Source organism: Hyphopichia burtonii (assembly GCF_001661395.1).
Source record: "Hyphopichia burtonii NRRL Y-1933 unplaced genomic scaffold HYPBUscaffold_2, whole genome shotgun sequence".
NCBI lineage: Eukaryota > Fungi > Ascomycota > Pichiomycetes > Serinales > Debaryomycetaceae > Hyphopichia > Hyphopichia burtonii.
The window spans coordinates 801,228-827,617 of NW_017963729.1; the positions used below are offsets into that span (position 1 = coordinate 801,228).

General features: G+C 32.7%; 16 protein-coding genes across 16 annotated transcripts; 11 read left to right on the forward strand and 5 right to left on the reverse strand.

Moving 5' to 3' along the window:
* Positions 1–281: 281 nt before the first annotated feature.
* Positions 282–4,169, forward strand: HYPBUDRAFT_91112 (RSC chromatin remodeling complex ATPase subunit; the record flags this gene model as incomplete). The annotated part of the gene is made up of 1 exon (XM_020223872.1): positions 282–4,169. A coding segment is annotated over one exon (3,888 nt), but the record flags the coding sequence as incomplete, so codon positions are not given.
* A 366-nt stretch (positions 4,170–4,535) lies between these two features.
* On the forward strand, positions 4,536–6,005 carry CCP1 (cytochrome-c peroxidase). Its single transcript, XM_020222939.1, has one exon. It carries the CDS (start codon positions 4,893–4,895, stop codon positions 5,964–5,966), a length of 1,074 nt encoding a protein of 357 aa, XP_020077749.1. The 5' UTR covers positions 4,536–4,892; the 3' UTR covers positions 5,967–6,005.
* Positions 6,006–6,359: 354 nt separating this feature from the next.
* On the forward strand, positions 6,360–7,353 carry RPL9B (60S ribosomal protein uL6). The gene has a single exon (XM_020220814.1). It carries the CDS (start codon positions 6,388–6,390, stop codon positions 6,958–6,960), a length of 573 nt encoding a protein of 190 aa, XP_020077750.1. The 5' UTR covers positions 6,360–6,387; the 3' UTR covers positions 6,961–7,353.
* Positions 7,354–7,557: 204 nt separating this feature from the next.
* Positions 7,558–8,548, forward strand: PHA2 (prephenate dehydratase; the record flags this gene model as incomplete). Its single annotated transcript, XM_020220030.1, has 2 exons — positions 7,558–7,608; positions 7,667–8,548. The coding sequence occupies 2 exons, from the start codon at positions 7,558–7,560 to the stop codon at positions 8,546–8,548; spliced, it is 933 nt and encodes a 310-aa protein (XP_020077751.1).
* Positions 8,549–8,716: 168 nt separating this feature from the next.
* HRT1 (SCF ubiquitin ligase complex subunit) lies at positions 8,717–9,215 on the reverse strand (the record flags this gene model as incomplete). The annotated part of the gene is made up of 3 exons (XM_020223457.1): positions 8,717–8,937; positions 8,993–9,109; positions 9,200–9,215. 3 exons carry the CDS (start codon positions 9,213–9,215, stop codon positions 8,717–8,719), a joined length of 354 nt encoding a protein of 117 aa, XP_020077752.1.
* Positions 9,216–9,504: 289 nt separating this feature from the next.
* Positions 9,505–10,197, forward strand: MED7 (mediator complex subunit; the record flags this gene model as incomplete). Its single annotated transcript, XM_020222494.1, has 1 exon — positions 9,505–10,197. One exon carries the CDS (start codon positions 9,505–9,507, stop codon positions 10,195–10,197), a length of 693 nt encoding a protein of 230 aa, XP_020077753.1.
* Positions 10,198–10,245: 48 nt separating this feature from the next.
* On the reverse strand, positions 10,246–12,489 carry APL2 (Apl2p; the record flags this gene model as incomplete). The annotated part of the gene is made up of 1 exon (XM_020218375.1): positions 10,246–12,489. One exon carries the CDS (start codon positions 12,487–12,489, stop codon positions 10,246–10,248), a length of 2,244 nt encoding a protein of 747 aa, XP_020077754.1.
* A 177-nt stretch (positions 12,490–12,666) lies between these two features.
* HYPBUDRAFT_147231 (uncharacterized protein) lies at positions 12,667–14,385 on the forward strand (the record flags this gene model as incomplete). Its single annotated transcript, XM_020220031.1, has 1 exon — positions 12,667–14,385. The coding sequence occupies one exon, from the start codon at positions 12,667–12,669 to the stop codon at positions 14,383–14,385; it is 1,719 nt and encodes a 572-aa protein (XP_020077755.1).
* Positions 14,386–14,580: 195 nt separating this feature from the next.
* Positions 14,581–15,483, forward strand: HYPBUDRAFT_190597 (uncharacterized protein). Its single transcript, XM_020222940.1, has one exon. The coding sequence runs from the start codon at positions 14,775–14,777 to the stop codon at positions 15,123–15,125; it is 351 nt and encodes a 116-aa protein (XP_020077756.1). The 5' UTR covers positions 14,581–14,774; the 3' UTR covers positions 15,126–15,483.
* Positions 15,160–15,675, reverse strand: HYPBUDRAFT_106207 (Ran GTPase-binding protein; the record flags this gene model as incomplete). The annotated part of the gene is made up of 1 exon (XM_020218469.1): positions 15,160–15,675. The coding sequence occupies one exon, from the start codon at positions 15,673–15,675 to the stop codon at positions 15,160–15,162; it is 516 nt and encodes a 171-aa protein (XP_020077757.1).
* Positions 15,676–15,841: 166 nt separating this feature from the next.
* HOC1 (alpha-1,6-mannosyltransferase) lies at positions 15,842–17,056 on the forward strand (the record flags this gene model as incomplete). Its single annotated transcript, XM_020218353.1, has 1 exon — positions 15,842–17,056. The coding sequence occupies one exon, from the start codon at positions 15,842–15,844 to the stop codon at positions 17,054–17,056; it is 1,215 nt and encodes a 404-aa protein (XP_020077758.1).
* A 449-nt stretch (positions 17,057–17,505) lies between these two features.
* On the forward strand, positions 17,506–18,840 carry LYS9 (saccharopine dehydrogenase (NADP+, L-glutamate-forming); the record flags this gene model as incomplete). The annotated part of the gene is made up of 1 exon (XM_020222495.1): positions 17,506–18,840. One exon carries the CDS (start codon positions 17,506–17,508, stop codon positions 18,838–18,840), a length of 1,335 nt encoding a protein of 444 aa, XP_020077759.1.
* Positions 18,841–18,893: 53 nt separating this feature from the next.
* Positions 18,894–20,396, reverse strand: HYPBUDRAFT_105197 (uncharacterized protein; the record flags this gene model as incomplete). Its single annotated transcript, XM_020218396.1, has 2 exons — positions 18,894–19,441; positions 19,547–20,396. The coding sequence occupies 2 exons, from the start codon at positions 20,394–20,396 to the stop codon at positions 18,894–18,896; spliced, it is 1,398 nt and encodes a 465-aa protein (XP_020077760.1).
* A 174-nt stretch (positions 20,397–20,570) lies between these two features.
* On the forward strand, positions 20,571–21,753 carry HYPBUDRAFT_152052 (uncharacterized protein). The gene has a single exon (XM_020220815.1). It carries the CDS (start codon positions 20,629–20,631, stop codon positions 21,736–21,738), a length of 1,110 nt encoding a protein of 369 aa, XP_020077761.1. The 5' UTR covers positions 20,571–20,628; the 3' UTR covers positions 21,739–21,753.
* A 1,511-nt stretch (positions 21,754–23,264) lies between these two features.
* On the forward strand, positions 23,265–25,319 carry HYPBUDRAFT_88888 (uncharacterized protein; the record flags this gene model as incomplete). Its single annotated transcript, XM_020223835.1, has 1 exon — positions 23,265–25,319. A coding segment is annotated over one exon (2,055 nt), but the record flags the coding sequence as incomplete, so codon positions are not given.
* A 320-nt stretch (positions 25,320–25,639) lies between these two features.
* HYPBUDRAFT_105606 (uncharacterized protein) lies at positions 25,640–25,960 on the reverse strand (the record flags this gene model as incomplete). Its single annotated transcript, XM_020218422.1, has 1 exon — positions 25,640–25,960. The coding sequence occupies one exon, from the start codon at positions 25,958–25,960 to the stop codon at positions 25,640–25,642; it is 321 nt and encodes a 106-aa protein (XP_020077763.1).
* Between the last annotated feature and the right edge of the window lie 430 nt (positions 25,961–26,390).

Below are 26,390 nucleotides of genomic sequence, written 5' to 3' on the forward strand. Positions count from 1 at the left end.
TTTTTCCAACCATCAATACTGATACACGTCTTCTGGTGCACATTTTCACTGTTACACCATCCATCAACCACTCCCACTTGTATTATAGGATTGTTGTTTGCTGTCATTTGATTTCCACGGCTGGATTAGTGTTGGGTAGTGTTTATAAAGAAGTGTTTTATTTTTTTTTTTAAATTTGAATTTAGTTGGGCGGTTAATTGAAAAGAGCGTGTTTTGTATTATAACTTTCCAGAGATAGTATGAATGGTAATTTAAGCTCTTCCAATGGCTCTTCCAATGGCTCTAATGGTGTTTCCAATGGGACCGCCGTTGATTATACCAAATTGAATAATGGTAATGATATAGAAGAAGAAATTCAAGATGAAATTCGTTATACATTTCCTAAAAGTCAAGAAGAAGTAACTCAGTTAATCTTGGACTACCAGGAATTGACCAATAAAAGCATTAACGAGAGAGAACGTTATGATCGGGCTCGCCAACAACATGAAGAGATGTTACAATCTCAATCAATCAAAGAAAAAGATTATTCATTTCCAGAATATAAAGATTCTTTTACAGATGAAAAAAAATCAATTGAAAAAATATTATTGAAAATTGATGATAAATATAAAGATTTTAACGAAAGAGAAGTAAAATTTTATCAAGATTTGAAAAAATCCTTAGATTCAAATTCTGACACAGAAAATCAAATCGATGTTGAACTTTTTGAAAAACAATTGGCTAGTTTGCAATTGATATCAAAAGATTTAGATTTACCTGAGTCTTTACAATCAGTTTTAGAAGATAAACCAATATTGAAAAATATCAATGAGAAAATTGTTAATGATATATTTAATAACGTTTTAAAATTAAATTCAGTTAAGAATTCTAATTTTCAACAATTGGCTGAATCTTTTGGAATCAAAACTCGTCCTTTTGTTAATGAATTGGGCCCTTTATATGGCCCTTTAGCTAATTTTGAAACTGAAAGTTTGATTTCTAAAAAAATTTCAAATCGTATAAAAGATTTAGAAAGTCTACCGGCTAATATTGGTACTTTTAATTTCAATGATGATAAATCAAATCTTGATGATTTAAAAATTAAATCATTAATTGAATTAAAATCTTTACAAATACTATCAAAACAAAGACAATTGAAAAACAGTTTTTTACGTAAATCTACTTTTAGTGCTCATTATGATGTTCCTTCTTTAGTTGCTAATTTTTATGTTGCTCAAGGTAAAAGAAATGCTAATCTTCGTCCAAAAATTGATCAACCAAATCCTCATTTATTAGCTTTACAATTAGAAGATAAACAAAAATTAGAATTAAGACGTAAAGAACATGAAAAACATGTTTTGAAAGTGGAAAGAATCTTAGAATCTCTGAAAAATTTTATTGATAATAAATTAGCTAGAATTTCTAAAAAAAATCACTTTATTAAAACTGTGGGTAATTTCCATAATAGTACTGAAAAAGAAGAATCTAAGAAATTAGAAAGAACTGCTAAACAACGTTTACAAGCTTTGAAAGCTAATGATGAAGAAGCTTATATTAAATTATTGGATCAAACTAAAGATCATAGAATTACCCATTTATTGAAACAAACCAATAGTTTCTTGGATTCTTTGGCTCAAGCAGTTAAGGTTCAACAAGTTGAACTGGGTGCTGATATACCTGTTGAAACTACCGGTGATAATGAAAATGATGAAAATGAAAAACAAGATAATGCTGATGAATTAAGAGAAAAATTAGATTATTATCAAGTTGTTCATCGTGTAAAAGAGGAAGTTACTGAACAATCTTCATTATTAATTGGAGGTAAATTAAAAGATTATCAAATCAAAGGTTTACAATGGATGGTTTCTTTATATAATAATAAATTAAATGGGATTTTAGCAGATGAAATGGGTTTAGGTAAAACTATTCAGTCAATTTCTTTAGTCACCTATTTAATTGAAAAGAAACATGAAGATAAATTCTTGGTTATTGTACCTTTATCAACAATTACTAATTGGACTATAGAATTTGAAAAATGGGCTCCAAGTGTTAAAGTAATTGTTTATAAAGGTTCTCAAGATCAACGTCGTGCTTTACAATATGAAGTTAGAAGTGGTAGCTTCCAAGTTATTTTAACAACTTATGAATATGTTATTAGAGAACGTGCAGTTTTAGCAAGATTTAATTATTCTCATATGATTATTGATGAAGGTCATCGTTTGAAAAATGCTAATTCTAAGTTAGCAGTGACTTTGAAAACTTTCTATAAAACTAAAAATAGATTAATTTTAACTGGTACTCCTTTACAAAATAATTTACCAGAATTATGGGCTTTATTAAATTTTGTTTTGCCAAAAGTTTTCAATTCAGTCAAATCTTTTGATGAATGGTTTAATACTCCTTTTGCAAATACTGGTTCACAAGAAAAAATTGAATTGACCGAAGAAGAATCATTATTAGTCATTAGAAGATTGCATAAAGTTTTGAGACCTTTCCTTTTAAGAAGATTGAAAAAAGACGTTGAAAAAGATTTACCTGATAAAGTTGAAAAAGTATTGAAATGTAACTTATCAGGATTACAACATATCTTATATCAACAAATGTTAAAACACAATGCTTTATTCGTTGGTGCTGATGTCGGTAGTGCAAAATCTGGAATTAAAGGTTTGAATAATAAAATTATGCAATTAAGAAAAATTTGTAATCATCCTTTTGTTTTCGAAGAAGTTGAAGATGTTTTGGACTCTTCAAGACTCACCAATGATTTAATCTGGAGAACAAGTGGTAAATTTGAATTATTAGATCGTATTTTACCCAAATTTAAGGCTTCTGGACATCGTGTTTTAATTTTTTTCCAAATGACTCAGGTTATGAATATTATGGAAGACTTCTTAAGATTTAGAAGTATGAAATATATGAGATTAGATGGTAGTACAAAAGCCGATGAAAGACAAGATATGTTAAAACTTTTCAATGCTCCTGATTCAGAATATTTTTGTTTCTTGTTATCTACAAGAGCTGGTGGTTTGGGTTTAAATTTACAAACTGCTGATACAGTTATCATTTTCGATACTGATTGGAATCCTCATCAAGATTTACAAGCTCAAGATAGAGCTCATAGAATTGGTCAAAAGAATGAAGTTAGAATTTTAAGATTGATTTCCAATGATTCAGTTGAAGAAGTTATATTGGAAAGAGCTCATCAAAAATTAGATATTGATGGTAAGGTTATTCAAGCGGGTAAATTCGATAATAAATCTACTGCAGAAGAACAAGAAGCATTTTTGAAAAGATTACTTGAAGCTGAATCTAACAGAGATGGAAGTGAAGAGAATGCCCAATTGGATGATGATGATCTTAACGATATTTTATCGCGTTCAGATGACGAAAAAATCTTATTTACCAAAATGGATAAGGAACGTAATGATTCTGAAAAGCTTGCTTATGAACAACAAAATGGTTTCAAATCAAGATTAATGGAACGAGATGAATTACCTCCTGTTTTTACTGAAGACATTGCTCATCATTTCGAACCAAGAACCGAAGAATTGGGCCGTATGAGAGAAAAGAAAAAGGTCAAATATGATGATGGATTAACCGAAGAACAATGGTTAAATGCAATGGATGATGATAATGACACAGTTGAAGAGGCCATTAAACGTAAGGAAGCTCGTGTCGCTAAGAGAAGGAGAACTATGGCTATTAAACAAGGTATTCCGGAAGACCAAATTGATACCGATGCCTTGGCAGCAGAAGAGGATGAGGCAGAAGAAGAAGAAGAAGAAATGGGTAGATCACGTAAAAAGTTGCGTGGTTCAAGATCTGCTAGTCAAACTCCACTTGAAGATGACGAGGTTCCACCACCGGAACCAATTGATGAATTCACTGCTAATTGTAATACCATCATTGACAATGTGTTACAATTGGATTCCAAAGATGGTCAACGTAAAGCTAGCGATGTTTTTCTTAAATTACCTTCAAGAAAATTATATCCTGATTATTATCATGTTATCAAGCACCCAGTTTCACTTAATCAAATTAAAAAACAATTGGACCAAGATAAAGTTGAGTCTTTTGAATCATTTATAAATGAATTCAGAATCATGATATCTAATGCTAAGACCTATAATGAAGAAGGATCATGGGTTTATGAAGATGCTAATGTTATTGAAGAATACATTAACACCGTTGATGTATAATCAAATGAGTCTTAATAAATATTTCAATTCTACTGTTTTATTCCACTATACTTTTCCTTTAGTATAGACCTAATCTTCCTCTGTTATTCTATATAATCTGTACTATAGTATTCAAATACACAATACATCTTAACCCCAGTTCCAGCCAATGAGATCCAAGTGAAAAAATCTTACAAAGCATCCTCACAAGAAAATTAGGACTGCAAGCGAACAATCGCAAATACGACAGCTGCAAAACTCAACCGTTCGACAAGATTACATCTAATTTATTTTTATGAACTCGTCTCATTGACTTAGTAATGAGCAGCATGGCTCGAGATTTGCATGTAGATCAGACGTTGTATCGATGTTTTGCTCGAATGGGCAACTGGTGATACAAAACCAGAACGCTAATGCTTACTAAGGGATTATTGAGACCCTTTAAAGTCTGGACTATTGAGTATTATCAAGCCCCAAGGTCCAGATTGTCATCATTGAATTAGTCAGATAGTTTCAGCAGCTTAAAGTGCGATATTAGGTCTCATTCAGTAGCTTTGTGCCTCAAGAAAGGGGATACCCCGATTCTGTCAGTCATGCCATATTGTTTAGTCCCTCTTGCTCCTCCTGAATTTTTCCAGCCCATATAAATTTATCTCAAGATTCCCTCGAACAACAATCTTTTGTTAAGAGTGATTCTGTTTCTTTCAATTTCATTTCATCAAATACATATAAACAATGTCTTCTATAACCTTAAGAAAACCAATTGGGTTTGTTGGCAAGTTCAACCGGGTTTTAAAGAATAACAAGAGCACTCCTAAAGTTTTAGCTACCCTTGCTGGGGGTATAGTTGCTGGTACTGCAATATATGTCTATTCAAATAATAATAACACTCCTAATAAGAATAACCATTTGGGGAAAATCTTAGCCTCTAATGCTGGTGCAGTTGCAGTTTTAAATAAGGAAAAGAATTTCAAAGACTATCAACAAGTTTATAATGCAATTGCAGAAAAAGTGAGAGACCAAGATGATGCTGATGATGGTGCTGGTAGATACGGTCTTTTAACTAGATTAGCATGGCATTCCAGTGGTACTTATGACAAAAATACCAATACTGGAGGGTCATACAATGGTTCAATGATTTATTCACCAGAATCAACCGATGGAGAAAACGCAGGTTTAGAAGTTGCTCGTGATTTTTTGGTTGAATTCCATTATCTTTTCCCCTGGTTGAGTCGAGGAGACCTTTGGACTTTAGGAGGGGTTGTTGCCGTCCAAGAATGTGGAGGTCCTAAGATTCCTTGGAGACCGGGCCGTAAAGATCTTGAAGACCGTAAGAAAGTTCCAGAAAATGGTAATTTACCTGATGCCTCCAGAGATGCTGACTACGTTAGAAAAGTTTTCACCAGATTGGGATTCGATGAGCGTGAAACCGTTGCATTAATCGGTGCTCATTGTTTAGGCAAATGTCACACTGATAGATCTGGTTATGATGGTCCATGGGGTCCTTCATTCAATATGTTTACTAATGATTTTTACGTTAGATTATTACAAAACTGGCATGTTAGAAAATGGGATGGTAAAAAACAATATGAAGACGATGAAACTAGCTCTTTCATGATGTTACCAACCGACTACGCTTTGAAAGAAGATTCCAAATTCTTAAAATACGTTAAGATGTATGCTGAAGATCAAGATTTATTCTTTAAAGATTTTTCAAAAGCTTTTAGTGCTTTACTCGAGAAAGGTATCGAATATCCTAAAGACGTCAAACCTTTCGAATTCAAAACTTTAGATGAACAAGAAGATTAAACAGTTTGTTTCTATTTAAATGTATGTTTTTGTATTTAACTATCTTGTAGAATAGCTAATATTAGTAGGTACACAATCGACCCAGGTAATTACTGCAAATCAGAAACTTCCCTCCGTACACCAACCACCAATCACTATACTCACTAACTTATCCATACACTGCCTATTTAGGAAGTCTAGATTTACTCAGCGTAATTATCAGCACTGATTTGCGGTAAGTTACAGTACGGAGAATTTCTTATATTTTTCTTCAAAAAACCGCACTCGCACACGACTTTTTTCGCTCACAAAAAAATTTTTCAGTTTTTTCCTCCGATGCAAAGGCACTTTCCCAAAGTATTTAATTGAAATAATTTTTCACTCTTCTGTTTTTCACGAGTTTTCCTTTTCTTTTTCATATCATCATCACCGTTAGTCAAAAATGAAATACGTCCACACTGAACAAATCTTAGATGTCCCAGAAGGTGTTACCGTCGCTATCAAAGCTAGAAACATCACCGTTGTTGGTCCAAGAGGTACTTTAACCAAGGACTTGAAACACATTGATGTTACTTTTGAAAAAATCAACAACAAAGCTGTTAAAATCATTGTCCACAATGGTGACAGAAAACATGTTGCTGCTTTAAGAACTGTCAAATCTTTGATCTCTAACTTGATCACCGGTGTTACCAAAGGTTACAAATATAAATTAAGATATGTCTATGCGCATTTCCCAATTAACGTCAACATTGTTGAAGAACAAGGTGAAAGTTTCGTTGAAATCAGAAACTTCTTGGGTGAAAAGAGAGTTAGAAGAGTTAAGGTTCACGAAGGTGTTACCATTGCTCCATCTGCTAACCAAAAAGATGAATTAACCGTCACCGGTAACTCTTTAGAAGCTGTTTCTCAAAATGCTGCTGATATCCAACAAATCTGTCGTGTTAGAAACAAGGATATCCGTAAATTCTTGGATGGTATCTATGTTTCTGAACGTGGTACTATTGAAACTGATTAAATTAATTAGTTTTTCATAATTTACACCCCTTCCCTCTAAAAGTGTTTTTTTGTATTAATACAATTTCTCTTTTGTCTATATTTTCATTTCCTTTTGTTTTTTATGAGTTTTCAGGGTTATATAGTTAATTTTGGTTTTATATTTTCATTTCGTCAACCCTGTGTCTCACCATGGATTTGTTACAGGCTTAAATCAATAAAGAGCCACCAACGATCCATTGTAGTAGCGAGATTACGGGTTATTGCTAGCGATTTTTCCTGCTTTTAGGAATTAAAGGTTCACTACATTATATATTGTGTTTTGATGAACCTGTCCCATGCAATAGCCTTTATGCCCCTTTCGAACCTTTGTGCTTATGAGTTTCCTTGTGGAAGATTAATGTTACTACGGTAGTTACTGTATTAACAGTAATGTTTTCAACGGAAGTCATGGATACTAATGGGTTATTGATAAAGCTAATGATGAAGACGGTACTGGGTTTTCTGTCTTCTGGCAAGTTTTCGATTTTTGGATTTTGGATTTTGGATTTTGGAATTTTTTTTTTTTTTTTTTCACTGTTAATCTGATCTAATGTCCACATTATCTTGATATCGCCAAATGACCATTAAAGTAGCCTTCTTGGGTCCCGAAGGTACTTACACTCACCAGGTATGTTTTTAAAACACTTTCCTTTGTTTTGTTGTGCCAATACTAACCTGTTTAACAGGCTGTAATTCAACAGTTTGGTAACTCTGGAGACATTGAAATTTACCCCCAAAGTTCCATTTCGTCATGTTTCGAAGCAATTGATTCAAAAAAAGTCGACTACGCTATAGTGCCATTCGAAAACTCCACCAATGGACAGGTTGTTTTCACCTATGATCTCCTTCGTGATTGGTTTATATCGGATAGTTCAGCCAAATATAATGATCCAAAGTTCAAAATAGTGGCCGAACAATACGTTGCAATACACCACTATTTTCTATCAAATGCCAAATCATTAGCAGACATAACAACCTTATACTCTCACCCTCAAGTCTGGGGTCAAGTGTCTAAATTCTTAAGTGAAGAGGAAATTTCCAAACTTAAATTGAAAAAATTTGATACTAGCTCAACATCGAAAGCAGCAGAAAACGTTTATAATGATCAATCGAATACAAGTGCATGTATTTGCTCTAAAATGAGTTCTGATTTATATAATTTACCGGTATTATATGAAAAAGTTGAAGATAATCCAAATAATACAACCAGATTCTTAGTTTTGGGATATGAGAAACCATTAAGCCCATTATCTCCAATAGCATCTTCTTCATCCGATAGTGTGAAAAACCACTCAATAACGTCAATAATGTTTACTTTACACCATGATGACCCTGGTGCGTTATGTTCAGCTTTAGACTCTTTTAGAGAATTTCAAATCAAAATGACTTCCATCAATTCAAGACCTTCACACCGTGAACAATGGCAGTACGTTTTCTTCATTGAGCTAATCGGTGACATGGATAATGATTTAAATATAAAACAATCTATTGACAGTCTATCCAAAAAATGCGTTGATTTAGTGGTTCTAGGGTCATTTGAAAGATCTTGGAGATACTGGGGGGCTTAAAGTACATTAATATAATAATATATATGTATATATTGTAAATAACCTAAATAATAAAAAGAAGATCATAGAAAGAAATGAAATGAAAGTAAAACTATATCTTGAATTTTCAAAAAAAAAGAATTCATTAATGGATTCGTCAACATGAATTTTTGCCTCTTTTATATAAAGCTAATCACCAAATCTTTGGTAAGTCCAGTCTTTATTATCCAAGGGACAAACCGGTCTTGATTTTAACCATCTTTGAATACAATGCATATGGAATGCATGATTACATACCCCCCAAGCTGCAATACACTCTTGTCTAGAGTTATTAAGAGTATTTGGTTGACATTCAATACATGGCTCCATCAAATGGTTTCTGCAAATAGCACAGGTTTCAACAACAATGTCTAAAACAGTTAGTATTTCAATCATTCGTTCAAAAAGTTTCAAATTAATACATACCCCAAGACCAAAATGCAACAGCAGTCCATTTTCTCACTTCAAAACGTTGTTTCTCTCCTTTGTTTTTCGAAACAACTTCATGCTCTTCCTCATTCTCATGTGGATGTGGATGTGGATCTAGTTAAAGTTAGTAAATGCTATTTGCTACTGCCAATGCAACCCTTTTGGTTGTCACTAGCTAATCTCATTCCAATTCTTTTAACATACGGCTATCGATATCCATCTTGTCTGTTTCCTCACTCATGACCGACCCGTTCCTATAATAACCAATGCCAGTCTTGTATGCTTCAGTCAATGAAAAGACAGTGTTCAATGGATTTGTAAGATTCAATTGAAGCTTTCGCACTAACAAAATATTGAAACCACCAAAAAATGAAGTCAGAAAAAAAAAAAAAAAACACTACCAAAGAACTACTAAACAGCACGATTACTGGAAAACAACTAAAGATTAGAGTGAAGCCATTGGGTCTGTGAAAGGATATAGAAGTGCTGGTAGTCGACATATAACAGGAATGTCTGAAGATCTAATATCGTCATTGTACCCACCTCCGCCACCGTATTTTAAGTTTTTCACGCAAGAGAACTTGAATAAGGTCAACAGCTGGAAGAAGGAGCAAGATCAGGAAGAAAGTAGCCCAGAGGACCCAAGAAAAGTACCAGAAGGAGAGTTACAGTTTCTCATACCACCTGAGCAGCCAAGTGGAACTCATTACCGAGGATATGGGAATCTATGGTCGTTTGAAGACAAGTTACCGAGTTTGAAAGAAGCCGGATGGACTCAGTTATATAAGGAAGAGGACGAGTTAATAACGTCACAGACAAAGATTAAAGAGTTGCACAAGCTAATGGACTCGTTGTTGTTGAATTTTTTGGAGTTGATTGGCTCGATGTCGGTTGATCCATCGAAATTCCATTACAAGATCGAAGATTTAAAGTTACTTTTAATCAATATAAATCATATTTTGAATACATATAGACCTCATCAGACACGTGAGAGTTTAATAATGTTGTTGAAGAAACAAATCGATAAGAAAAATAATGAAATTAATGAAATCGATAAGGTGAGTACTAGTATAACTGAGAAAATTCAAAAATTAACAAATAATGTTAAAGGAACTAATGAAGACGTTGACGAATCCAATGAGTCCAGTTCAGCCGAATTGAAGAAAAAATTATTAGATAAGTTACTATATCAATCTACATAAAATGTATATAATAATGTATATTACGACTTGGAAATGAATGTAGAGGAATCAAAAAAGATCGAGTAAGTCTTGGTTAACCTTATTATTATTATTATTATTATTGTTGTTGTTGTTTTGCTGGCTATTGCTAGAAAGGTTTAAGTTGTCTATTCCCTGTGTTATATGTTGTGGTTGTTGTTGTGATGGCTGTGATGGAGGAATGGTATTGAATAAACTTAAGATGTCATTTGTCGATGATTGAGCGTTATTGGAACCGTTGCCAGCTGAAGGTTGTTGAGGTGCTGTGAACAAATCATTCAACTCATCCAATAAAGAGATACCATTATTATTAGCATTTGATTCAGTTGGAGTTGAAGAATCATCATCATCGAAATCTAATAAGTTTTCATTTCTTACATTATTGATTATTTCTTGTTTAGCCAAATTAGTTAAATCCTTGATATCATTTGGATCATTGGAAGATTTAACTGATTTAATCTCTGTATTGGAATAAGCGTTTGGATCAATAAATGTAAAAGCAGGTTTATGATAAACAGATGACAAAGTAGATAATTCTTTAACTAAACAATTTAAAACATTTGGATTGAATGATGATATGATAGTTTTGATAGGAGGTAATTTAGTTAAAATGATTTTTTGTTGAGTTTCAACTGAAGTTGAAGAAGATAATAATCTCCAATAGATATAAGCTTTATCCCTAACGTCTGCATTTTCACAATCTTGAGTAGCTTTTTCTAAAGCTGTTTGTAATAGATTTGAATAGTCATTATTTTGAGAAAATGATAAATTAATCTTAACAATTGTTGTTAAAATATTCAATTGTAAAATTGAATCATAATCTAGGAAATTTTCTAAGATATCGGATAATTTACTTTTCAAATTTTGGAAATATTTTGGATATTCACCTAACAACCAAATATATCCTGATAAAGCTTTTTGATCATCTAATTCATCAATATGTTGAGAGATTACCGGAACAATTAAAGTGATTAAGTCGTTTTTACCAGGATAACGTCTTAAGATATTAGTTAAAACAATTATCGATTCATTAATAATCAATTCACCACCTCTTTGATCTATCAAATTAATCAATAAATTGATTGATTTTATCACACAGCCAGCCAATTTAATTGCAACTGCGCCGATTGATTTGATTGATTTCGAGACCAATGAAGGTTCAAATTCCATTGCGTATTCTTTCAATTCACCTAGTAATAAAGAACTATTATTATCACTTGCCAATCTAATCATGATTTCGAGTTTTTCCAATTTCAAATATAAAGGATCAGAATATTTAATGAAGAAAACTCTTAATTCTTTTGATAAAATTTGGGGATATTTTTCTAAAATTATTCTAATGTTTTTCAATCCAACAAACTGAGCTTCAGGAATTGACGAACTGACTAAAGAAACTAATGGTGCAGATAATTTTTTTAAAAAAGCATTTTTTTGTGCTGGTACATGGACTTGATCCAAATGTTGTATAATTGTTTTAATTGATGATAATACAACAGAAGCATTTGCATGCTGTAATTGGGGAATAACTCTTTCAATTATGTGAATTGCTTCATCGTTATCGCTTGCTTGATAATCAGTTAAAGTAGTTAATATAGTAATTCTCCCCCATTCAGTGCATTCATTTAAACACATTAATAAATTTTTTACGATGTCAGAAGAAATGACAAAAACTTCTAAATTATCATCTTTATTCATGTCTTTTATTTCATATAATGCATTTAAAGAATTAGCAACCACTGCAGGATTTGAATCAAAGATCAATTTCTTTAATTCATCTAAGAATCCAAATTCAATACACATCTCAGCATCCAAATCAAATAATTTAGCAACACAAATAGCAGCAGTCTTACGTACGTATGGATTATCATCTTTCAAAGTTCTGGATAATGGTATTTCCATATAATCAACCATTTTGGCAACCCGGATACATCCCATTGTTCTTATTGCCAAAGCTCTGATTAAAGGATTTGGATCTTCTGTATCTTGAACAAATGTATTAACTGCCAATATACATAATTCTGGATGTGTTTTAGCATAATTCATAAGATAAAGATAAACCAATTTCTTCTGTTCCAAATCATAAGTAGCAATGTTCTTCAATACATCTGGGAATAACGATGAAACATCTTTACCAACGGTCATTGCTTGAATAACTCGTTGAATTGCATCTTTACGTTCGTGTTTATATTGAGATACAAGCCCATTTTTCAATTCAAAAGTCTCCCCCTTCTTAGGACCTTTCAAAAAGCTTCTTATTCTCTTCTCCAATGACATCTTCTGGATCGATTTTCTATTAAACTCAGGGACTGGAAATGGTATTTGTTGTTTTTCTCTACGTGTTTCTAATCTGATTTGATTTTTTCGTTGATTTTTTTCGCTGCGTTTTGATTTTTTCAAGTGGCTACGCTAAATGATTGCAAGATACTTAAATGTTGATAGTATTGCACGATAATGGCTGTTTATGGGAAGAGAAGCAGACCTATTGCGAAAGATGTGGATAGGGTGGTATTTCTGAGCGAGGACGAAGAAGAGGAAGGTCCTATTAGAGATAGACAGACGCTTTTACCACTGGCCATGGAGAAGTTGCAAGTCCCTGAGATCAAGAGAGCCAGGAGGTCACCGAAGAAGAAGGTAGTTGAGCAAGAGTTTGAGGAGGATATAACCACGTCGCCCAAGAAGTTTAGTAGGTGGCTAGATCTGATTGATATGCCAAAGATTGAACCGGCAAAGAGGTCGTTGACTGAGCAGTTGATGGAGGTACCTAAACAAACACCTAAACAAACGGCTCAACAAACACCTAAACAAACGGCTCGACCATCCAAAGAAACACCCAGAAGGTCAACTTTATCTCCTGGTAAACAGGATATATGGGACGAGTTGCTAGAAGATGTGGACACCAGCAAAGGACAGACCATGGAGTTCAAGTTGGAGGAGAACGACGAAGACGAAGAGGAAGAGGCTGAAGACGAAGAAGAGAAACCAGTGATTGTGTTTGATTATGTTCACGAAACACCAGAGTTTGAATCGGTGATGCCGAAACCATTGAAAGGCCGCAAGACACAGGAGTCAAGCAAAACGTATGGAAACGAACGAAGTTTTCTACTTGAAGAGGTTGACAAGGCAGAAGCACATAAGGAGATGATAAGAAATGAAAACGATTACAATAAGAACCAGGAGATTATGACCAGTGTTGACTTAAAGCAATTGGGCAGGATGAACAATCTAAAAGAAGATATGCAATACTTAATCGAGGGGTTAAAATTCAATAGAATCAAAACTACTATTGAAAACGATAATAAGATATTAATAATTACATTATGTGATATTCTAGCAAGTAAACATGATTTAAAACCGATTGAAAACGTTGTGGTTGATAAATTACTCAAGATCTTTACAAAATTAGGAAAACAGCCAGGAGATTTGGTTATCGAAATATTAATATTAAAAGTTTTAAGTTTATTTAAGATGCCCATCGATAAGCAAAGCGAAATATCGTATAGACTACTAACGTTTGAAAAAGAAATAGAGTTAAAGGAATTAAACTTGAATGACAATTTGAAAAACAATTTGCATAACTTAGTTTTGGAAGATACTAATAAATTAGCAATTGATTTATTAAGTATACAGAGTTTAAATTGGTCAATAATTGAAAAAATAATACCCATTCATGCAAAGTACTCTGATAAAGTTCTAGCTCTTCTCCAACAGTATTTCGACAATGGCAAGCCAATTCTTAACCAGCAACTTCTTGACTCCTTCCTCTCGCAAGGTATTAATAATAAACAATCGGTTTTCTTGCAGCTTATCATTACAATTGCCAATAATTACGAGTTAGATGAAATTACTTACAAACAAGACTACGTTAAACTCATCATCAATGAAATATCAACGGTTCCTTCCCGTAAACCATGCTCCAATAAATTTGTACTATTTGGATCTGGTTATCTAGTAAATTATGTTAAACAGTATCCAATTGCACAAACTGATTTAGTAAAACTAATTCCATTAATTAACTTTAGAACAAACAATGAGGAACTTAATCATATGATCGGGTATATCCACCTTGTCTTAGACATCCAGTCCTCCCTACCCATTGACTCCAGCAAATTACAACCCGGTCTTGCTAATTTCAAACTGCTTATTCAATCATCCAATCCTTTCGGGTATTAGTACCTCTGCTTATATAACGGAAGAGGGTGCATTTTGTCTCAAATGTTCGCGTTGGGAAGCTTTGTCTCATCCTCCTTTAGCCGTACCAAGAGTGAGATATCATACAATGCTATCAATGGGCCACCCTGAGGGTGGATTACAATGGCGGAACACACTCGTGGGCAGCACTAATACACTGGCGGGCAACATTGCTGGTGTATAGTGGAAAGGATGGAAAAGGTATTGATTTGTTGCTAATTGGAAGCGAATAGAATCCCCGGATAATAAGCAGAGAGAAATCCGATTTTACCGAACACACCCATAAACATACAGATTTGGCTATTAGCAATGACATATAAACGGCTAAATATCCTCAAATTCTTGAATTCAATAAGTGGGAATCATAACCAATGAATCTGATTATCAAAAAATTGAATAGAGCTTACCAAAGCTATGTTTATTGGTCACCTATTCCGGTGATGTCTAAGACTGAGACATACATATTCAATAGTTTTGTATTGGCCTTGGTTACATTTACTTTTTATTGGTTGATTGTGATTACACCACCAATTGCCATTGCCAGCTTTGAAAGATTTGTATATTATATCACCGGACACTCTCTTAGTATTAAGGTGATGCTCAGTTTATTAATACTGAAGAATCTATTCCAATTTTATACTAAATATAATGAAAGCCCCAAAAATAATTCAATTAATGATGGGTCTAATGTTAAGAAAATCTTAACCTTGATTAGATTATAATTTTTAATAATTTTTACGTAATTACGAATGATGTTTATATACCGAATAATCCATAATCTTTAATTTTTATGTTTTCACTTACCAGCTTGATTAATTGTAATTGTTCTTCTACGTAGCTATTCTTTTCGTTTTCCTTGACCGGGGTTTTCAATGGGATATTACTTGTAATCAAGATATCTGTTTCTATATTAGAGAACCTTAATATATTAACACTCATTAAGATTTGATATTGACCTTGGGGGGTATCTTTATGGGTACTTAGTAAATAACTTACAAGGTTTTCTTGTTCAAATACTAATTTGGGCCCCCATTCAATATCTTGTGGTTCCACCAAGTCCTTTAAATGCTCTCCGATTGCTTCATCCTTCCATCCCGGTACCATTTCTAGTAAATCAATTATTATTGAAATGTCAAGATTAGCATCTTCACTAGGGGTTTGTATCAAAAATACTTCCTGAGTATCGGGGATTTGTCTGATTTTCGATACGTCAATAACATCATGCGGAAGTACAGTAGTGATAGCTCCCCCATAAAGTGGATATTCTTCCATATTGTAATATTTAAGAATAGTATGGAATTTATATTTAGAATAATAATATGTCAAGTATGTTAAGTATGGGCCATCGCAGTCGTGCCCATGCCCAAATCGTCTCCGACGAAAAAAAAATATCAACAACTAATCCTCCTTCAGCATTAAGACAACAAGGGTAAGAAGGATGGCATCAAGCTCGTTTTATAATAAGAAAAGGAAGCCGATTCTCATCTCGGTGTTGCTTATTGTGGTGATCATCTTTGTTACCAAGCTCACCAGCTCATACCGATCGACCAAGAATTTCCAAGAAGTCTTACAAAATATTCCCAATGAAAATTTGTTAGGTATATCCAAGCTTTTATCAAATGAAAATGAATTAAAACAAGATGAATTCTTGAAAAAATTGGAAAAATTAAATAAAAAATTGTTATCCAAACAAGAGGAACTCTTATTAAGTTTACAAGAACAAAATTTACAAATATTACAAGAATTGAAAACAATGAAAGTTCCATCAGCAAGTTTATCAATAAGGGATAAGTTAGTTTACTGTTTCCCTTACGATCCATCAGTTAAATTCCCGGCGTATATCTGGCAAAGTTGGAAACATGGATTAAATGATGAAAGATTTGATAAAAAATATCGAGAAGGGGAACTGCAATGGGCTTGGAAAAATCCCGGATTTGTTCATGAGTTATTCAATGATGATACTTCTCATACTATGATTAAATATTTATATAATCAAATACCGGAAGTCATTGAAACTTATGAATCATTACCCGAAGTTATTTTAAGAATGGATTTTTTCCGTTACTTAATTTTATTTGCAAGAGGAGGGGTTTATGCTGATATCGATACTTATCCTTTACAACCAATTCCAAATTGGATTCCAGAAAATGTCAGTCCAAATGAATTAGGTATGATTATAAGTATTGAAACTGATTCAAACCTGGCTAATTGGAAGCTGGAATCCGTAAGAAGATTACAATTTGGTCAATTTGTTTTACAATCAAAACCCGGTCATCCCATCTTAAGAGAAATCATTGCTGAAATCGTAGAAACCACTCTTAGTAAAAAACGTGAAGCCAGTGAAAAAAATGAACGTCTTGTACTTCTTGGTAATTCAAATCAAAAATCTTTGGAAATCTTGAAATGGACCGGTGGTGGTATCTGGACCGATGTCATAATGAACTATTTCAACGACTATATCAAATCTTCCATCTATCAACAAATTACTTGGAAAGAATTCCACAATTTAAAAATCCCTAAATTAGTCAGCGATATTCTTGTTTTACCAATTAGTTCATTTGCATCAGATTTAGAAATTCCAAAAGACGGTAAAATCGAAGACCCCTTGGCCTTCGTTAAACATTATTCTGCCAAAATTTGGAAAACTACTTAGTTCTTTGCATGGTTTCATTTCATTAAATACCTATTATGTACTATTATTCTATTCAATTCATAGTAGTCAGTCTACATATTAAACCTCGATCTTGTAAGTGCCAACATCACCAATACACCCACCAATACACCCACCAATACACCCACCAATACACCCACCAATACACCCACCAATACACCAACTCACCAATATCTATATCACACCAATACATCAATACACCAATATAAATGTTGCAAAAAACTCTAGTGCCTCATAGGATGACTCATTGAATGCAAAAAAACCACTGTCAAAAAAAAAAAAGTAATGTGCAGGTCTGCTACCTTTAGATTAGAAAGGAAATTTTACCGACAGCCTGAAAAATTATATAAATCGACGATTTTGAAATTTTTCAAAGGAAAAACCATCAATTGATAGTTTCTTTTCAAGTATTCGTAGATATTCATTCTAGAATGGTTAAACAAGTTCTTTTATTGGGTTCTGGTTTTGTTGCCAAACCAACTGTTGATATTTTATCCCAAACCCCAGATGTTAAGGTTACTGTTGCTTGCCGAACTTTATCTAAGGCTAAAGAATTGGCTGGATCAGTTGCTGAAGCCATTTCATTGGATGTGACTGATGAATCGGCATTAGAATCAGAAGTTGCCAAATTCGATTTGGTTATTTCATTAATTCCATATATTTATCATGTTAACGTTGTTAAAGCTGCTATTAAAAATAAAAAACACGTTGTTACTACTTCTTATATCAATCCTCAATTGAAAGAATTAGAACAACAAATCCAAGATGCTGGTATCACTGTTATGAACGAAATTGGTTTGGATCCAGGTATCGATCATTTATACGCTGTTAAAACCATTGAAGAAGTTCACCAACAAGGTGGTAAAATCAAATCATTCCTTTCTTATTGTGGTGGTTTACCAGCTCCAGAAAACTCAGACAATCCTTTGGGTTATAAATTCTCTTGGTCTTCAAGAGGGGTTTTATTGGCTTTAAGAAATTCCGCTAGTTATTGGAAAGATGGTCAAGTTGAAAATGTTAAATCTGAAGATTTAATGGCTACTGCTAAACCTTATTTCATTTATCCAGGTTTTGCCTTTGTTGCTTATCCAAATAGAGATTCTACCACTTATAAACAATTATATAACATTCCTGAAGCTGAAACTGTTATCAGAGGTACTTTAAGATTCCAAGGTTTCCCTGAATTTATTAAGGTTTTAGTTGATATTGGATTCTTAAAAGACGAATCTTCTGAAGCTTTCTCTAATCCTTCTTCTTGGAAAGACGCTTTTGCTAAATTGGTTGGTGCTGAATCTTCTGAAGAAGCCGCCATTATTGCTAAAGTTGAATCTTTAGCTACTTTCAAAGATGATGCTGATAAAACCCGTATCATTAATGGTTTAAGATGGTTAGGTTTATTCTCTGATAAACAAATCACTCCAAGAGGTAACCCATTAGATACTTTATGTGCTACTTTAGAAGAATTAATGCAATATGAAGAAGGTGAAAGAGATATGGTTTGTTTACAACATAAATTTGGTATTCAATGGAAAGATGGTTCTGAAGAAACTAGAACTTCTACCTTGGTTGATTACGGTGATGTTAATGGTTATTCTTCTATGGCTAAATTAGTCGGTGTTCCTTGTGCCGTTGCCGTTCAACAAATTTTGGATGGTACCTTAAGTAAAAAAGGTTTATTGGCCCCAATGTCTAGTGAAATTAATGATCCTTTAATGAAAACTTTGAAAGATAAATATGGTATCTATTTAGTTGAAAAAACTATTTAGATTTTTTATATACTTATAAATAAATTACATTCTACTTCTATAAAATCTGTAAATTAATCAAACTCTTCGTCACTTTCATCTTCATATCCTATAATATATTCCTCAATTATATTACTCAAATCTTCCATTAATTCTTGTTTATCTTCGATAATCTCTTGGGCAACGTCTCCCGACCCTGGTCTAACCCTACTTATTATCTTTCTGTATTCTTTAAAATCATTTTTCAATGCTGAACTTTGATTCATTTCAATATAAACTTGTTTCAGCTCAAGTATTGAAGGGAATGTATCAACTTTCGTTATATCATTCAATGCAGGGTTAGTATATACATGTGTTGTTAAAGATGATTCCAATTCTAATGATGAATTATCTGGTACAATAAAAGATTTACTTATTGATTTTTCATTAGTTTTTTTATTCAATCCCAAATTAATTATACCTGGTTTGGTGGGAGGTGAAGTAATCGACGGGACAGAATTATAATAGTCCATTATATTGACAGATTGTAATGTGTATGACATGTGATCATCTTGGGTTGGAAGTTGATGTATGTTGATTTCATTAACAATATTACGATCATTATAACCACGTAATAATTCATCTTCAATTGTAGCCATTTTTACATTATAGTTTGTATCGTTGGTGTTATTCAATCCCCATAATGAATTGATGAAAACCGATTCAATAGCACCTCTATGCCAAAAACTATCGGGATTGAAATCAGAATTCAACAACAGAGATGAAGTATCAAGTGATAATGGTAACACCAAAGACGAATTTTTGGAAAATTCAACTAAAGATTTTATTTTATTAAGGGTGGGGAGTAACTTAGTTGGCGTTTTTCCTGAAAAAGTATATGCCCATAAGTTGTACTTGTTATTGATACCATTATTGAAAAATTCATCTTTAATATCGGTTATTAAAGAATTAGTAAACCCACCCCACGATGAATCAATATCACTTAAAAAATTACAACCTTGCACCAAGTCGCAATTCTCTAAGTTTTTCCTAAACTCTTCAATAGTATCATCTTGTACTTCCTTATATTCCTCAACCCCCTGGTGGAAATAGTTAAACTCGATATTAGGGAATAGTCTATGATGACCTTTCCCGTTTACCTCATGATTCCAATTTGACAAAGTTACCAAAGAAGTTGGTTTGTATATCATTTTATTGTAATCAGACCAATAATGCACAGTTTTATCTGTCAAAGTTGTTGGGTCTGTTGGTTTTCCATTATCTAATTGTTTCTGATAATCATTCTTTGGTACTTTAATACCAGTTTCAATAACCGTGGGCCCACTTATATCTGCAGCATTCTCAAAGTACTTGAATGGCGAATATGACCCTAATCCACCCGTCAATTCATATATTATAACTCTGGGAGAATAGTTTGTTCTCCCATTTGGTAATTTGTTAGCATTCAAGAAAACTTGATTCCAATGGTTTATTGGAGCTTTGGGCGAGTATGGAAGATGCGATTCCTGGTTGTTGTACAAGCTGGCAAGGACATGATTGGCATGATGAGATGCCGATATAGATATCACCTCGTTCATGACTCTTCACTGATAGCTTGAATTGGTCTTTACGAGTTTTCAAGTGATTTGATACCGATGACTTCTCGATTGCATCGTAAAAACCCGTACAACAGTAGTTTGTCTACGTCTTTTGTAATTTTCCAGAAAATTGACGTATTCAGAACACGTACATTTTTCTTTGATTGATTCATTGAAAACTACCAAGATAATACTTCAGAGAAGGTGGAAATATAATTGAAGCTACCAGAATATGAAGTTGTTTATATTACTAGCTTTTCTGGTTCTGTTTTCCATTTTGGCCCCGTTAATTGCGGCACTTAATGGAGATCCATATCAAATTCTTGAGATTGGCAAAGATGCTGATGAAAAAACGATTAAATCGGCCTATCGTCGACTCCTGAAGAAGTATCATCCAGATAAGAACCCTCTGGAGGAGGCACATGAAAAGTTTATTGAAATTGGGGAAGCATATGAGATTCTTAGTGATGAAACCAAAAAGAGTAATTATGATAAATACGGTGATCCTGAAGGAGCAGGGGGTCCTGGTGGTGGTGATTTTGATTTTGGTGATATACTTAACCAATTCTTTGGTGGTGGTGGTGGTGGACCCGGAGGAGGAAGAAGAAGAAGAGGTAAGCCTAAGGGAAGTAATACTCAAGTAAATTTACATATTGCACTTGCAGATTTTTATCGTGGTAAAGAGGTTGATTTCACTGTTGAAATGACTAACTTATGTGATGAATGTAAAGGAAGTGGTAGTGAAGATGGTGCCAAACATACGTGTGACAGATGTCAAGGTAGCGGTCAAATATTGATTCAAAGACAATTTGGACCTGGAATGGTACAGAGAATGCAAATGCAATGTGATGAATGTGGTGGTTCAGGTAATCATATTACTCATGTTTGTAAACATTGTGGAGGAGTTGGAACTATGCAAAAATCGAGAAATTATAGTGTATTTGTTAAAGCTGGAACTCTGAGAAATGATGATATAGTCTTGGAAGGAGAAGGAGATCAAAATCCTGAATGGATACCCGGTGATTTAATTGTTAAATTAAAAGAAGACTTGACCAAGAGTTGGGGGTATCGTAGAATCAAGGAACATTTATATAGAACTGAAGTTTTATCGTTACGTGAAGCAGCAAATGGGGGATGGAAAAGAAGTATTGCCTTTTTCGGAGAAGATGATATTAAAATATCAAGAAAATCCGGTGATGTTGTCATTGATGGACAAGTTGAAGTTATAAAAGGTAAAGGTGCCCCAATAATCAATGAAGATGATGAAGAAAGATATGGTGATTTGTATATAGAGTATCGTGTTGTTGGGTTGCAAAAAAAAGTTGGAAAAGATGAATTATAAGAAGTTAGAGGTGTATTTTATAATGTAATTTAATATAGATTCAAAGATTGTACAAAATTGTAGATATGCTTATCCAAAAGAATTATTTGTGCCTAACATCAAAAATATTAATATTTGCAAAAAAAGAAGAGTCTACAGCACGATGGTTTCCATTATGGTCTCCCACTAACGTACTCAGCATCGCTCTCAGCAGCTTAATAATTATTGATCGGACGGGTAATCATGCTTTATGCTGGATATGGCCGTAGACATTTTCTTCAATTTTTGGTCTGTTATATTTACAATTTTCGTAACGTGTTCTAAAAGTACCTTCTAAAGCCAAAGTTGTAAAATGATAGAATAAGAGCTTTTTTAAAGCTTCTTATCAAAAAGGAAAAGCTTTCTTCCAAGTTTTTATGAAAAACTAAGGAAAATTCTATGTTTTTATTCCATTAAACTTGGGTCAACTTCTTCATATTAGTCTCGCAGCTTGACTCAATATCCGTCTTATTTGTCTACTTTTTTACCCTTATAATTTATGACTGTCTACTTTCACTCTCGTTAAATTGAAAATGCGGTAAAAAGGGTAAGGAAATGGGAACCAAATCACAAGGGAAGCTCCTTAAAAGTGTGAGTTATTTAAGCAGTAATACATCGGCAGAATTGAGCTTTTGATGGTTCGGCTTACCACAATCCAAGTAACCAACAACTCTTTTAGCTTTGTCAAATAAAGAAGCTTGATAAGTTTTTGCAGTACAAACTTTAATTTCCACGATATATAACCAACTGCGTATGGAAGAAAGTATTGTATATCTGTTGCAGAAGCTATTCATGATTTCCCTTGACATTTTCGGTGTCTTCTTACCATATATATATTAAAATGGACTCATTTTCGTTTGTTTTTGATAAGGTACTTCTTACTCAAGTATCTGAATTGCCTCAAATTTTTTGAGAATGGTTGCAAAATTTTACGAAAACCCATACTGATTGGTCAGTATAGTGTTAGGTTTCTACTGTGCATCTTAATCTAATCATTAACAAGATCAAAATAATTCAGACTATGTATCACACATATGTCATTTGCAAAAAATATTAGAGAAGCGTCAACGGTGATCCAAGATATCAACTAAGATAGTCAATATTTCTCTATTTTGCCAACACCTTGTTAACCTAATATACAAGGAAAGCCTGCTGATTAAGGACTACATGCTTTCAGCAAGCACTACTGTTTGTGAACTACCAAAACATTAAAAATTCGGTTTGCAGTAACAATTCCAAAGTTAGAAAAAAAAACACAGTATTTTACACCACAAAGGCTGATCTAACAACATCACGGTAGGCTAATACTACTTTAGCTTTTAGACTTTTGAATAGTCGAGCTTTTTAGGTAAACTGGCAGTTTATGGTTCAATTGCAAGGAATAACAAATAAGTATACTAGAAAATTTAAAGGTGTACGGGTGGGACATCAAGACAAAAAAAAATACCGACTAAAGATTTTCACTAACTTTCAGCTACTGTTCATCAAAGATGTCCAGTTTAAATGACTCTTCTGATGAGATCCTAGAGGCTATTAATCAAGGATCTTATCAATATGCACAGTCGCAATTAACCAAAAAACTAAAACAATTTCCTACCAAATCATATTATTGGGCACTTCAATACTACTACTTGTTTAGTACTGGAAAATTTGATGAAGCATTGAATAAATCTGTCGAATTAAAGTCTAAAGTACCTAGCGATCCAAATACTCTTAACGTCTTATATGATTTATTCATTAAATTAGGCAAAGCCAATTACGCTAATGAAATTTTTGAAAATGCTATTAAAAAGTACCCAAATCAATCAATCATATTAAATTGGTTTAAAAAAAGTTTAGAAAACTTTGATATTAAAAACTTACAAAAATCATCTTTGCAACTTTCTAAATTCAATAAGTCGAATGAATTGTACAGCTCTTGGGCTTCCTTTGGTTATTTTCTATTAACAAACTTGCCCAACTTATCCGACAAGGAAAAAACATTATATCAAACATTATCATTGAAACTAATTGATGATTCCAAAGGTTTGAACAACCAACTTGCTTATGTCATGACCAAAGTTTACTCCCAGCAACTGAAGTTTGAAAAAATTGTTGAGTTGATCGATGGGTTACCTGAATCAGAAGTTGATTTAGATTTGACTATTATTTATTGCAAGTCTTTATATAATTTACAAAATTGGACACTTTTGAAAGAAAAATCAAGTAACCTCTTGTTTGTGGATAACTTTAACGATTTCGACACTTGGTGCTATTATATTGAATCTTGTAATAACTTGTCAGTTCCTAAAAAAGATGTTCAGTTTGATACAAATTCAAGAAACTCATATCTTGCCAAAATTCATCTTGATACGGTTTACAATGTTGATTTAACTGATTCAATCACCCAGTACTATAATAAGTTCAAGTCAAAGCCTTGTTTATTGATTGACTTACAAAAATACATTAATGAATCTAACAAACAAGTTCTCATTCCTTTATTGGATATCGAAACAACCAATGTCGATGTTATGGTTAATGTATACAAATTGAAAAAATACTACTCATTAGATTCTACCACTGATTTGTCAACAGTATACAATCCTAAAGATCCCCAAACTTTCGATTTGGTTCTTGAGGATCAAATAGGTTCAATTCCAACTTCGACGCCAAATAAAATTATTGAAAAGATTATTATACTTGAATATTTACATTCTAAAGATTCTCAAAATTATAAAATCGAATCTTGGTTGATTAATTTGTATTCTTTGATCAATTGTTCATCTCTTTCATTATACCATTATCAAAACTTGAAAATCAAAATGATTCAACATGATACTTTAAGTTATAAAATCTTGCCTTCATTACATCCCTCAATGTTGAACCATTTAATAGAATTCTACAAATTTTATCTTACTGCAGATTTAGAGGTTCAAGATAACTTATATAAAGCTTTCGAACAAGGAATTTTAAATAAGTTACAAGATTTTTTAAATTTTGGATCTAGAATATCAAATTCAGCATCAAAATATTTAATCGTTTTAGAAATATTAAAATTTTCAAGAATTTCATCAAGTGATTATTATGGATATTTTATCAAATTAATTAAATCATTGAAGAATAACATTCTCGCTGAAGATTTCAATTTATCGGACAATAGAGACTCTACCACTGATATTAAATTCACAAACGGACTTGTAAATTTCACAAAGGAAGAAATTGGTCAAATATATCCAAATATGATTAAAAATGAAGAATACATTAAATTGAATCTATTAAAAGAATTAATTATTATTGAAAATGATTCTGATCAAATTAGTAAATTATTCAAAGGTTTCAATAAGATTTTGAGTGACTCAAAAATTAAAAGCCATTTAACCAATTTTGAAAATTGGTTATTCAAAATATATCTTACATTTTTCAAAATTTTCAAATTAGATGATACAAAGGAGCAAGAAGTTTCAACTCTTATTAATTATTTATCAAAGAACTTAAAGATAGATAAGATTAAGTCATTATATTTCAATAATTTGAATCATTTTGATTGGAATTATAATCATATCTTGATTAATTTATATGATTTTATCAAAATTTCAAATAAGATTAATAACTCAAATTCAAGGAAATTCAATAAACCTTTGAGCAACTTGGCAAATCAATTGTTAAAAGATTTATTGAACTTAGAAAAGTTCACATCAATCAAAAGTATCATTGATAAAGATTCAATTAGAGTATTTGTCAAAGATGACAAATTCATCAATGATCGCATTGAAGACCTTGATAATTGTTTGAAGAAATCAATTTTCACCATTAAATAATCAATTATCACCATTAAATAATCAATTTTCACCATTCAATAATCGATCTAACACTAAATAGTTTTACTTTAAATAGATTTTTGTTTTTAAAATTCTGGACCTTTTATTCCCATAACTCTCATCATGTCATTGATCCTTTGTAATCCAAGGTTCAACAAGTATTTCCGATGGTTTAAATCAGTTTCTTTATTATTTATTTTAAATTCTTCTCGTGCAAATTTAATCAAATCATCTCTTTCGTGAGTTTTAACTAGTATTCTTAATAACTGTCTGTATATACCCAATAGTCTTTGTCTGAATAAGAATTCTTCCAATGACAATATCGGTTTATTCGACTTCTTGCTCTTCAGGAGTGCCGAAGAGGTATGGAGGCACCTATAGAACAGGATTAGACGTGCTGTGAACATGGTGATGAAAGAATTACTAAGAGCTTTCCGTCAATAGAGGTATTTTTTTTTTTTTTTTAGGCTGCTCGGTATATACAGGACAATGATGATGGATTGCAAAAAGACAACTACAAGGACTGTTAATGGGTATATATGTATTAGTCAGATCAGAGAGAAAATCCCGTGTAGAGAAAACCACGAATTTTACCACAAAGAAATAGGAAGATGACGAATAACTGATAATTAAAAAAAGGAAAAGCCAAAAAAAAAAAAAAAAAAAAAAGTAGAGAACAATCATTCCGAACTCCCACGATGGAATTTAGCCCTACCCATGAAGTGGAGGGGCAGATCCAGGGGAAGAAGAACGATTCATGCCATATGCCATAAATAAATAAGAAAAAAATGTATCCAAAGAAGCCAGAGAAAAAGGGAATAAAAAAAAGTATATATA

Excerpts from the sequence above, each read along its gene's own strand:
- HYPBUDRAFT_190597 (XM_020222940.1), top strand. The coding sequence starts at position 14,775 with ATGAATCTGATTATCAAAAAATTGAATAGAGCTTACCAAAGCTATGTT.
- HYPBUDRAFT_152052 (XM_020220815.1), top strand. The coding sequence starts at position 20,629 with ATGAAGTTGTTTATATTACTAGCTTTTCTGGTTCTGTTTTCCATTTTG.
- CCP1 (XM_020222939.1), top strand. The coding sequence starts at position 4,893 with ATGTCTTCTATAACCTTAAGAAAACCAATTGGGTTTGTTGGCAAGTTC.
- RPL9B (XM_020220814.1), top strand. The coding sequence starts at position 6,388 with ATGAAATACGTCCACACTGAACAAATCTTAGATGTCCCAGAAGGTGTT.